The sequence below is a fragment of the Chrysemys picta genome, chromosome 11, assembly GCF_011386835.1.
Source record: "Chrysemys picta bellii isolate R12L10 chromosome 11, ASM1138683v2, whole genome shotgun sequence".
NCBI classification, from domain to species: domain Eukaryota; kingdom Metazoa; phylum Chordata; order Testudines; family Emydidae; genus Chrysemys; species Chrysemys picta.
The window spans coordinates 25,971,207-25,984,383 of NC_088801.1; the positions used below are offsets into that span (position 1 = coordinate 25,971,207).

The 13,177-nt window shown below is 42.2% G+C and overlaps 1 protein-coding gene across 4 annotated transcripts in view; it reads left to right on the plus strand.

The window, feature by feature from the left end:
• The window catches only part of EPC2 (enhancer of polycomb homolog 2), an 84,536-nt gene that overhangs the window by 57,721 nt on the left and 13,638 nt on the right, over positions 1–13,177 (plus strand). For all 4 annotated transcript variants that reach the window (XR_010591561.1, XR_010591560.1, XM_005296437.5 and 1 more), the window contains 2 exons: positions 1,619–1,764; positions 1,879–2,222. Coding sequence is in view for 2 of the 4 variants with exons in the window: in XM_005296437.5 (XP_005296494.1) it covers positions 1,619–1,764; positions 1,879–2,222 (490 nt within the window). In the remaining 2 variants the exon portion in view is untranslated. The remainder of the gene's footprint in view (positions 1–1,618; positions 1,765–1,878; positions 2,223–13,177) is intronic.

The following is a 13,177-nucleotide window of genomic DNA, read 5'->3' on the forward strand; positions in this document are numbered from 1 at the left end:
ACTCAGTCCTCTGAACTTGAGACAGATGTCTTGGTTTTGAAACTGTGGCAGTGGGGGAGATCTTTAGTCCTCTCCGTTTATCTGACACTGATAGCTTCATTGGTCATAAGTGTTGATCACCTAAAACTCCTTTTTGAAATCAGTGGTAGCTGTAGATGCTTAACACTGTCAAAATCAGCCATGAATGCATATAGTGGAACTGGATTGAGACTAACCCTGTAGTGCCATATCGTCTTAGATCCAGTGGCATTGAGAACTCACCAAACAGCTGCTCAGACATTGGTGAGGTGTCTACTGCAGAGAAAACCACAGGCAAGCTGTCACCATACCTTCAGAGTGATCCATTCTCTTTGCTTGCTGCACTGAGACATAAGAGGCTGGTAGTGACACACAATCCTTTTTGTAAGCTTAATCTTAAAATACAACAAGTATTTAAAAGACGACATATTTAATTAAAAAAACATCATTTTTAATCACATTAACTTCTCTGTAATGAACTAGGTTGGTTGGTGCAGAGGACAAAAAAATTTTTATACAATACCCAGAATGTAGAATATGTACTCCTTAAAAGTCTACTGGAGGATCTTAGGTCTCGACTAAGTAGATCAGATGTGCTGTCTTGTCTGCAAGTATCCCAGCAGTGTCACAAGTGACTTGGTTCCTTCTTTGGACACTGTGGGTCATGAAGCTTTCTGTATTTGTTCCTCTTTTTTCCCCCATAGGTTTTCTTAAGTGCATCTTATGGTTCTGTAGCCTCAGGTGTATCTTAGTGATTTCCAGGTTCCTATGGCTTATCAGATGTTATTACTCTAGTGCTCTTCTACTTTGCAGATACTTACCATTGATCAGGCTGTTGGCTTGTACATTTGCATCTAGCTCCGGTTCCCTAGTGTTTGTTCTTCAGTTTTGCTGAATTTTCTGAGTGCTGGCAGCAAGTGCCATCCCTGGTTGGCCACTAATTTAGTCATTAGATCCACTCAGCCCTAGAGATTTAGCTGCAGCTTTCCTCCTCCTCAGCTCTTCCAACAGCAAAATGAATGATTTTTGATGACACTTTTTTTTTCTGGTGCAATCAAGAAAGGGGCTATATTGTGAGCACTCCTCCCCCCAACAAAATTCCCACCTCCTTGTCGCACAGGCATACGTTTTCCCCCCGCAGAAAGAGTTGTCTGACCCCTTAGTTTTGAGTTCTGAACTTTTGCTAGAGTGAAAACACAAGAGTTGACAAAGTGAGTCAGACCGTGGTTCATCTTACCCAGTATCCTGTCTCTGACAGTGGCCTGTACTAGAGTTTCAGGGGGGATGTACTGAACAAGGCAATTATGAAATGATCCAGCCCTGTCTTCCATTCCCAGCTGGTAGTCAGAGGTTTACGGTCGCCCCGAGCATGGAGTTGCATCCCTGACCATCTTGGCTAATAGTGATTGATGGACCTATCCTCCATGAACTTACCTAGTTCTTTTTTTGAACCCAGTTATACTGAGAGCATTCCTCCCTGTGTCAGTCATAGGTAATGTTGTAAGATACTTTTAAGAAATGGTATTATACATTCATAGTTTTCTTGACCCAAACATATGCCATAAATTTGTGCAAAATTGAATTTTCTTCTCCTCCGCAGCCTCGTTTGGACCAAACTAATTATTCATGTGAGAATTCGGAACTGGCAGAATTGGACAAGCTGAGGTACAGGCATTGCCTCACAACCCTTACGGTCCCAAGAAGATGCATAGGATTTGCAAGAAGGCGAATTGGCAGGGGAGGAAGGTAGAGTGGCATTGCGTTGATTCTTTTGGCCCTTTTAACCTTCCCATCCTTTAAAAAGAGATCACATAACTAATGTCTATTAAATTGTTTTTTGTTTTTTTCTTTTAAAATCAGGGTTATAATGGACCGAATATCTACAGAACACGATCCTGTCCTGAAACAGATAGACCCTGAAATGCTAAATAGTTTTTCAAGCTCTTCCCAAACTGTAGACTTTTCTTCTAATTTCTCACGGACCAATGCTTCCAATAAACATTGTGAAAACAGACTGTCCCTTTCTGAAATACTAAGCAATATCAGATCATGTCGACTGCAGTGTTTCCAGCCAAGGCTACTAAATTTACAGGACAGTGATAGTGAAGAATGTACCTCAAGGAAACCAGGGCAGACTGTGAATAATAAAAGAGTTTCTGCAGCATCTGTAGCTTTATTGAACACCAGCAAGAATGGCATATCAGGTAGGCAAGGATTTGAATTGTTGTGGAACTTGACATTTACATCTCCTATGTTATCCCTGGGATTGGGCTGACAACGTCATCAGTGGGGATATGTGACCGAACAAGTACAGGTAAAAACTAGTCATTTTGAAGGTTTGAGATGCACAAAAACCAACTTAAAGTTTCTGTAAAAAAAAATAAAATGGGTAGATAAAGGCCAGATAATGTGTTAGATAATGCAGATTTGGGTATTCATGGATCAAAAAGTCAGGAATTACCTGTGTTTCAGTGCTGCTGCGCTACGCCTCCTGTTGCTGAGATTGAGAGTTTTGAACGTATCTTGTTAGCTGAACCACTGTGTAAGGAAGGAAAAATACTCCTTGTAAGTGCAAAACAGCATTTATTTTAAAGGGCTTATTCATTTGGCTTTCATATCCTGCTGAAGGAGAGAGAAAGCAGCAAAAATATGTTGATATAAAGCACTGGTGGTGTAATAGCAGTGCAATAACTATTTTTATGTGTGTGTATTGACTCCATTAATGTATATGTGTAGTGGGAAATTTGTTTGAGGGAATACCAGTTCTTGAAGTATAATATAGCTACATGTACCACAGTGTGACTGTCACTCATTAGCTACAGGAGAAGAGTTGTCAGTGGTATCTTGATGATAGTCATGAGTAACAGATGCATTATTTTCATCCCATGAAGCGACAGTTTGTTTATGGCTTTTGTGGAAGGTCATCATTTTGTATAACTAACTTTGGTGAAGTAGTCTTTGATGGGACATTCTGTGTGCAATTATTGACTATTTAGGAATTCTTTCTTCTGTTTTAAATCTCCCCACCCCACCCCAAACTTTAACATGTATAAATGGCATCCAGTACCTAGATGTAACTTTTAGTTTTTTGAGTTGTCATCCAGATCCTTCTGTGTAGGTGCCAGTGCACCTCAAGCACATGTCATCTGAATAACAGTCTGTCAGAGCTGCGCAAGTGTCCTGTGCCTCTTTATGCTACCTTACAAGGGCAGCATAAAGGGTGGGGCAACTCTGACCCTCCCTCAATTCTGTCTTGTTGCCTGTGACAGCAAGACAGAACATGGTGAGCGTCTGACCTACTAGCTTTTAACTTGGGCTAAAATATCTTAAATTCTTCAAAAAATCTTCAGTACTCTTCTGATTCACTTACATATGACCACCATGAATAATACTTACCCATCTGTGCTGACTATTGATGAACGGATTCCCCCCTGCACACACTTTCCTGTACTGGGCTCCTCAACATGGCAGATTTGAAAACTGGGGGCTTCAAGCCCTGCCTGTCTTATGATGGACTGATTTCCATTGAAAGATAGACACCCATAGGTACGTCTTCTGTTAAGGAGAATCCCATATGTTGGTGTGCCTACCATTTTCTGCAAGAATATGTAAGTTATGAGACGCCCGATTGAAACTTCATCTTCTGGAGCAACATATAGAGGTCTCTTCAAACCCAGAGGAGGTTAAAAGCTAGCTTCATCTGACACATTGTCTAGCAGATAGGTGACATCAAAGACAAGAATGGAGAAGACAAAGCCAAGTAAGGACATGGCATCATGGAGAAGAATCTGCCTCATTACAACTGCAAGTGGCAAATTGCCAGTCCCTACTGTCCAGGTATGACTTTTTGACCGGGGTAGAGCGACACCCTTTCTCTCAAAACTCCCACATGACAACTGGGAGAGGCTCAGAAATAATCAGGGAAGGCCAGTTGCTGACCAAGATGGCCATACAGGCTCCTGTGGATATTGTCAACACCACAGGCAGATCTATGGTCACAGCAATGACGATGAGCAGAGAATCCTGGCTCAAAGCATTGGGCATCCCTAGGGAGATTCAGGTCACAATCCAGGACTTACCTTTTGAGGGCATGGAACTACTTAGTGAGTGAATGGACAGTGCTTTGCACTCTTTCAGAGACTCAAAGGCCATCCTGCACTCCCTGGGTTTTACATCCCAACCCTGTACCATAAGCTGTATCACCCTCAACCCCCATCAAGACAACAGGTGCCAGCCTGTCATTCCTAGCAACTTGAGTACCATGCCTGGCAATGCATCGTGCTTCTACAGCATGTCAGCAAATTTGACAGGATGTTTGGGAGCCACATCCCATCTAGTCCAGAGAGCATGAACTTCAGCAGCCACCTCACCCCATGGGTGTGGCCTGCCAAAATGTTGGACAAATGGATGTTGGAGATCATTGCCCATGGCTACCCATCCAATTCTACTTTTTACCTGTATCCACCCTCCTTCCCCTATCAGGGACCCTTTGCACAAGAGCCTGTAAAAAGCAGAGGTGGCCTTGTTGCTTTGCCTAGGAGCCATAGAGGAGGTGCCACCAGAATTCAGGGGAAGAGGCCTGTATTCCTGGAGTTTCTTAATTCTGAAGAAGAAAAGGGCGGTCTTTGTCCTATCCTAGACCTGAGAAGACTCAGCAAGTACTTACGCCATCTTAGGTTGAAGGTGGTAATGCTTGCCTCCCATCTTTCCATGTCTTCGAGATCAAGATTTGGTTTGTGGCTCTCAACTTGCATAGCACAGATTTTGACAGACAATGCATCAACAGTGCATTATATAAACAAGATAGGTGTGCTCGGTCATAACCCCTCTACCAGGAGGTCATCAGGCTGTGGACCTGGTGTCACTGGATAACCCCTCTGGATTTACACTTTCCTGGAACCAGTTACAATCTGGTGGATTTCTTAAGCAGGCATACAGTAACCAACTGTGAATGGTCAATGCAGACGTCTGTCGTATTGCACCAGTGGGGAACTCCCACAATAGATCTGTTCATCGCAGAGGGCAACAGCAAGTTCCCAGACTTCCGCTCCAGGGAGGGTATTAGCTCAGACTCCTTTCCAGACACCTTCCTACTACAGTGTCTGCAGATCTTCCCTTCCCTCCATCCCAGTGTTCCTGATCCTGAAGGTGATCTCAGAAATCAGCCTGGACAAAGCCATCTTGATCCTAATAGCTCCCTACTGGCAGAGGAAATTTTTGGTGTCAGACTTCCTGTATGTATTTGTTCCATCTCCTGTCTTTTCCCCCATCTGCCCAGACATGATACAGAGTCAGTTTAAAGCCAGAAGGGACCATCAAATCATCTAGTCTGACCCCCAACACCACCCAGCACATGCACACTAAACCCAGCAACCACAATTAGACCAAAGTATTTCTGCCCACAGGAGACTATACTAGACTAATAATCTGCCACAGGCTGAGGATAGAAAGGACAGAGGTATATTCGTGCCCAAGCCCCGTGCAATGGCAGGGAGATGATTAAATGAGATATATACACACACATAATCCTGGCAAGTGACTTGCATCCATATGGTGCTGAGGAAGGTAAAAGCCCCCCAGTGAAGTCACTGCCAGTCTGGTATGAGGGAAAATTCCATCCGTCTCCACATATGGTGATCAGTTAGACCCCTGAGCAAGAAACAGCCACCTGAGAGAGAGAGAGAGAGAGAGAGAGTTCTAGCTGCCACCTCAGAGCCCTGGTCCTTCCTGTCCAATCTCCCATTTCCATAACTGATGCTTCAGAGGAAGGAGATTTTAAAATAAAAACAAAAAACAGAATGTATTGTGGAGAGGAGTCTCTTTCTGACCCCTGCAGGTGGCCAGCTAAAACCATGAAGCATGAGCTTTTATTACTAAAAGATGTAAACTGGAAGTGAGTCCCAGAGCAGCTGAGTCCACCGTCTACCACCACAAGGTACCCAGTCATATAGACACACTCATATGTTTGTCTAGCTCGCTCTTAGTAAGTTTTAAGTTTGTTTGCCCTCACAACTCCTACTGGGAGGCTGTTCCAGAACCTCACCCCACTGATGGTTAGAAACCACCTTCTAGTTTCCAGTCTGAATATGTTCATGGCCAGTTTATATCCATTTGTTGTTGTACCAACATTGTCCTTTTGCTTCAATCGCTCTTCACCATCCCTGGTATTACCCCCTTAATGTATTTATAGAGAGGAGTCCTATCCCCTCTCTTCTTTTTGCTAGACTAAACAAGCCAAGCTTCTCCAGTGTCCTCCATCCCTTAATCATCCTAGTAGCTGTTCTCTGCATTGGTTCCAGGCTGAATTAATCTTTCTTGAACCTGGGGAACCAGAATTGTACACAGTATTCCAAATGAGGTTTTATCAGTGCCTTGTAGAATGGCATTAACACTTCTCTGTCTCCACTAGAAATGCCGGACCTGATGCATTCTAACATCACATTTGCCTTTTTCACAGCTGCATCACATGGATGGCTCAGAATCATCCTGTGATTGACCCACATACCCAAGTCTCTCTCCTCCTCCGTTGTGTCTTACTTATGACCCTGCAGCTTCTAGCAGAAATTCTTATTAGACCCTGAGTGCATGACCTTGCACTTTGTACTATTGAATTTCATCCCATTTCTGTCATTCCAGCCTTCAGGGTAAACTAGATCTTCTTGTATAATGTTCCAATCCTCCTCTGTATTGATGCTGCCTCCCAGGTTTGTATCAGTAAACTTCATTAGCATGCTCCTACTTTCTGTGCCAAGGTCATTAATAAAAATATTAAATACGATTTGGTCCCAAGAGCAACTCCACTAGTAACCTCCTTCCAGTCTGATAGATCACCTTTCATCACATCTCATTGCCTTCTCCCCTTTATCCAGTTCCTTATCCACCTTATAATTCTTGTACCGATCCTCCTCTTCCCCCCCCCCCCCCCCAAACTAATAATTTCCCATAAACTACCAGGTCAAATGCTTTACTGAAGTCCAAGTATATTAGCACTACTACTCTTCCCTTATCTAGAAAAAGTTATTTTCTTAAAGAATGATCTATCTTTGGTAAATCCATGTTGCATTACATCATCTTTTCTATTTACTTCCATGAATTTAATTATTCTTTCTATCACAATTTGGTTTAAGTTTGTGTATACCACTGAGATCAGATTAACCAATCTGTAATTGCCTGGATCTCTTTTTTCCTTTTCTTAAGTATAGGTATGACATTAGCTATCCTTCAGGCACATGGTGCTACCATCAAGTAGATAGAGGTATTAAAAATCCTCGCTACTGGACTAGCAATCTCATGTGCTAGATATCTCAGAACCACTATCAAATATTGCACCCATCCCTATAGTTGTTGCACATGGCAGCTTGGGTGTAGGCTGGTTGAGCTCTATTGACAGACTGTTTTTGACAGGTTCAAGAAAACCCCATACAAAGCAGGAAATAGTCTACCAGAAAATCTACCCCTCCAAATGGAAATGGTTCTCCTATGGGGAATCCAGCATAAATTAATTCCAGTTAATACCAGAAATTGTTAACTACATGCCACACTTGAAACAGGCTGGATGGACTCTTAGTTCTCGCAAAGTCCACCTTGCAGCAATATCAACATGTCACACTCTGATGCAGTCTTACTTGGTCTTCAGTCATCCAACAGTATCCAGATTCTTCAAGGACCTCCTGCATACATACACACGTATTAGAGACCTGACTCCTGCATGGGATCTTAACACCATCCTCCTGAAACCTCCATTCAAGCTATCAGATAGCTGCATCATCACCTTGCCCTTAAGATGTGCTTTCTGGGAGCTATTACCTCAGCGTGGAGGGTCAGCAAGCTCTAAACTCTTATGTCTGGATCTCCTTGTATCTCATTTCATAGGGACAGAGTGATTCTCAGACTGCACCCTAAACTCATCCCTAAGATAATCTTGGAGTTTCACTTCAATCAACCTGCCAGTCTTCTTCCTGATACTACCCTCGATGGGAGGGAAGAAGCTACTTATTTTGGATGTTTCCAGAGCCTTGCTTTATTACCTTTCAGACAGTCTCCCTGCCTCTTTGCGGCTGTGGCAGGCTTGTTGAAAAGTCAAGCCATCTCGTCTAATTGAATCATACATTGTATCTCCGCCTGCTATCAATTAGCTGGTGAACTTCTATCTCCAAACATTAAGGCATACTCCAACAAGATACTGGCAGCATCTTCTGTCTTTTTCAGAAATGTATCAATAGCTGAGATCTGTAAAGTAACAACATAGAGCAACCTGCTGATGGTAATTAAACAGCCTAGAGTGGCCCCCTCACCACGAACTGCGACTCTGCATTGGGAAGCTTTGCACAAAGCAGGGGACCCTTCCCAGATGGCAAGGACTTGGCCCCAGAGCCAGGAGAAAACCTTTGTAATCTTGTCCATCTGCCACTCATCTCTAATTCAACTAGCTCTCTATTTCAACTAGCTCTGCCTGCTACTTTTTCTTCCTCTCTCCACCCCACTCTCCCCCCACTTCCCACTAGCTCAAATCCAGGTCGCACATCCTCCTCACCTCTGGTGACATTTACCCTAATTTTGGTCCTCTCTCCATGCCCACTCTCTCCTCATCCTACGCACATTGCTGTCATCATCTCTGCCCCTTTCATGTCACCATTCCTAACTTCACACCCATCCCTTTTCTCCCCCTATCCCTTCTCCCTTTTTCTTGCTGTCTTTGGAACAACCACTTCATCTTTAGTAAGATCACAATCTAGACACATCTCACTCCTTCCAGCTCATGGCTCTTCCAGAGATCTTCATTCCTTTGGCTGAAGCTGCCTCTGCAGCTGCCCTTTCTTACGGAGGTCTCTCGTCTCATACGCTCCACATTGGATCAGACTGGGGTGAGGGTGTTGGGCTGCTTCCAACATTCCCCTCTTCCCATTCTGTCGCCTTGTTTGAATAGCTCTGCATTTGACTGTCCTCTCTCTTCCCCTTCCAAGTTGCTGACAACTACCATTCATCTAACTCTTCCCCATCAGTCTTTCCCCTCTCATTTTGACTTTTGGCTCTCTCTCTTACTCTCTTCACAATCTCCCACATATCTCCTCATATTCAGCTTCCACATTCATGACCCATCTGACACCTTAGCTGCATATTTCCTTGGTCTCAACTCTTCATTTGACCTGCACCTCTTGCCAGTTGTCCCACTCATTAAAGGGCCATTGACTACGCTGCTCTTCTTGCATCACTGTCCTCCACTTTTAACTCTCATTACAAGATCAGCCCTGACTCATCCCCATCATCCACTTCACCAATTTCTTCCAAGAGAAGATTGACCAAATGGCCTTCCCTTTCCCCCCTACAACTCTTCTCCTTCTCCACTGTCACAGATGCAGAAGTTTCTCATCTGCTGTTCTCCTCTAACCCCTCCACTTGCCCCAGTGACTGCATGCCCACCTCCTGATCTCCCTTGCACCCATTCTCATCCTCTCACTTACTATTCTTCACTCTCGTCTGGCCCTTTTCCCCTCTCAATCCACGTAGCTTTAGTCTGTTCCATCTTTTTTTAAAAAAAGCAAAACAAACAAAAAATCCCACCTGTGACCTTACTTGCTTCTCCAGCGAATGCTCCATCTGTGAGCTCATTGAATGTAATTGCTTTCTGGAGTTCTTCTCCTCCAAGTCCATCCTAGAACCTTTCCAGTCTGGCTTCTATCCCTTGCACTCCACTGAAACTGCTCTTGCCAAAGTCTTCCTAGCCAACCTTAGAAACAGTACTCCATCTGCATTCTCCTTGACGTGTCAACAGCCTTTGACACCAACAATGCTCAATCTTGTCCAACCTTATCCATGACTGTCCTTTCCTAGTTCTGCTCCTTCCTTTGTAATCACTTCTTCAGCATGCCCCCTTTCAACTTTCTGAGGGGGTTCCAAAGGGCTTAGTCCTTGGCCCCCTTCTCTTCTGTATCTCTGAGTAATCTCATCCACAAGCATAAATTCAACAACTATTTCTACACTGATGATTCATCGATCTACCTCTTTTCTCTAAATCAGTTTCCTTCTATCTAAACTAAAATCTTGGCCCCACTCTGACATTTTTTCCTGGGTGTCTAGTCGTCAGTTCGTGTTCACTGTGTCTAAAACACAGCACTTGACCTTTCCCTCTCTTCCTTTTTTGATCATTCTGGGCAACACACCACCATTGGGCCTGAATGTCATCTTCAGCTCTGACTACTCTCTAGGTCATCACATCCAGACTAAGGCCATGTCTATATTAGTGATCTTACTGGGGCACAGCTTGTATAGCCTCTCTATGCTGACTGGAGAGAGTTCTCCCATCAACGTAATATAACCACCTCAACGAGCAGTGATAGCTATGTCTCAGGAGAAGCTCTCCAGCCAACACAGTGCTGTGCACACTACTACTTATGTCGGCGAAACTGATATCCTCCGGGGTGCGTGGGGGTGTCACACCCCTGAATGACATAAGTTTTGCCGACGTAAGCGGTCATGTAGACCGTCTAAGTCTTGCAGATTCTTTCTGCATAACATCTCTAAGATATGACCATTCCTATCCATCCACACAGTCAGAATTCCTGTTCAGGCTCTCATCTCAATTACTGCAACATCCTTTTCTCTGACCTTGACAAATGCAATCTTGCTTGCTCATGTACATTCAAAATGCTGCTGCAAAGATTGTTCTCTGAGACCATTGCTTTAACCATGTCACCTATTTTAAATTCAACTGCCCCCACCTCTCTTTTATTTGCTCAAAGAAAAGCTGCTGGTCTTCTTTCACAGCTCTTGACAGCCTAACCCCACCCTACCTCCCATTCAGTATCAAAATGTTGACTCTGTTGCCTCCAGTCTGCCAATTATGTCAGTCTCCATTTGTTAAATTTTCAAACAAGCACTTTCATGCTTTATCCCATGTTGCCCCTCATGCTTGGGAGGAGTTCTCCATCTATAGGCATAGCCCAATAAAGTATATGCCTATAGATAAACATTTGCAAAGCTATTTCATTATCCTCCTTCAAATCCCTACTTAAAACTTCCTTTGCCGTGATGTTTACACAAATCTTGATGTAGGCTGCTGGTGTTCTGGAACCACTGCCTGTCATGCTGAACAGCATTGGCTCATTGTTTCCTTGTACTCCCCTAGTATCTGTCTGTTGTCTTATATGTAAATTATAGCAACTTCAAAATTCAGGACTTAATCTCCAGTTTGTGCATATAATAACTACAACTGAAGGATTTCTTTATTTTAAGACCGTTTACTATTTGCCAAATACTTATGAAACAAACTATTTTCTCTAAAGATGAAAGTGATGAGAATTCTATGTACTTGCAATTTTAAGATTTATTGTTAATATATTTATTAAATGTTCTAAATTTCATATTTAATGTTTTATAGTTGTAATACAAGATTGTATACACAGCATTACCTGTGACAGTGTTTTTAGATCTAAATTCCATTTTATTTATCACTTAAAGTGTACAAAGACTGGTTATATTTTTGTAAAATGTTCTTTTCCTTATGCAGATATGAAATAACCTTTAATAATGGAAGCTTAGGATAAATCACAAAGCTTTTTGCTTTCTCTCTGAAAAGACCATACATATGTACAATGCAACCCAGTTAAAGTTGCTGTAGGAACCTTAACTTTTACATTTTCTGACTTCATAAATTTAACATAGCAACTTTAACATTGTACTAATACAACTTTTTGTATGTATTGATAGTGTCACAGGCTTTCCTGGCACGTGAAACTTTTTAAACCAGATAGTCCTGGTCTGAATAATTTTTAAAATGTAAGATCCCAGTTCTGCAATCCCTTACTACTAAGTGTAGTACACAGTGCCCATGGGACAACTCAAGGTATTACGTGCTTCCTCACTAGCAAGGATGTGTAGGATTGGACCCTAAATTTGATAGATAACAGAAGAATGATTGACTGCCAATGAGGAGGAGACAACACAGTGTAAAAGAAAAAGAAACCGCTATTGCAAGTTACTTGTTACACCAGAGTATTGTCTACTCAAGGGGTTTGCACCCGTACATTTATGCTGGTGTGGACAAGGACGAAGACTACTTGCGCTTGTTGTTAAAAATGAAACAACAGCTTGTGATATGTAGAAATTTTTTTTAACCTCTCAGTTGTGTCACTTGCTAAATAACATTTGCTGAATTTTCAATGTAGCAAATCTGGAGTCTAATTTTTTAAAAAACATTTGACCTAATATGTTTCTGATGGTATTTTTAATTTTGCAATGTATAGAGCACAGAAGTAGGCATTTGATTTATTTATTTTAGATCTATAAAATGACAAGAATTACTAATATATGAATTTGAAAAATAAAACCACATATTTACGATCAGTATTGGGTACAGGGACCACATGGTTCGTGGTTCCATTCAGGAGATAATTTTCAGCCAAGTTGGTGTGACAGCATGAGTTTAACTTGCACCACAAATCTACCATTAAAGAGCTGACAATGAAGTACCAGTAAAGATCCATTTTTGGAAAGGTTATTGTCTTAATGAAAATAAGTCTTAAGGTTACCTGCTGTGATCTTCAGTGCATAAGAAATCTGTGGGGGGAAAAAAAAACACTCCTGCCTTGTACTCACAATTTTATTTATTAATATTACTGCTTTATTAATAACATTGCTTTATTTGTATTACAATGGTGCCCAAAATGTTCTAGCTACTTTACAAATATGTGAAGAGGGGTGTCTGTTCCTAAGCACTTGATTTTAAGAGAATAAATATGTGAATCTAGTGCTCGTAAAAGGTGCCAGATCAGCATATGAATAAAGAACAGTTGGTTCAAACTAATTTTTTCTTTCTTTCTCGTGTTATGTCAGTTGGAAAGGGGGAAGTGGTTTGAAGAATTAGCATAGACGTTTTCCACTGAAGCAATCTGCCCGTTCAGATCAAAGTGGTGCAAACTTTCATGGCCCTTCTGGACCCATCGCTAAGCCTAGACAATTAGGTTACATTGCTGGTGACAAATATCTTCTACCTCAAGTTTGCTAGGAAATGTGACCACTTCCTGCAGTTTCCATTGTCATTTATGATCACTGTAGCATCCAGAGGTCTGGTTGTGCTCAGTGCTGTGCAGACCGATGTTGAAAGACAACCTTTGCCCTGAAGAACTTAGTATACTTTCAGGCAAGATACAACAGTGTTAGT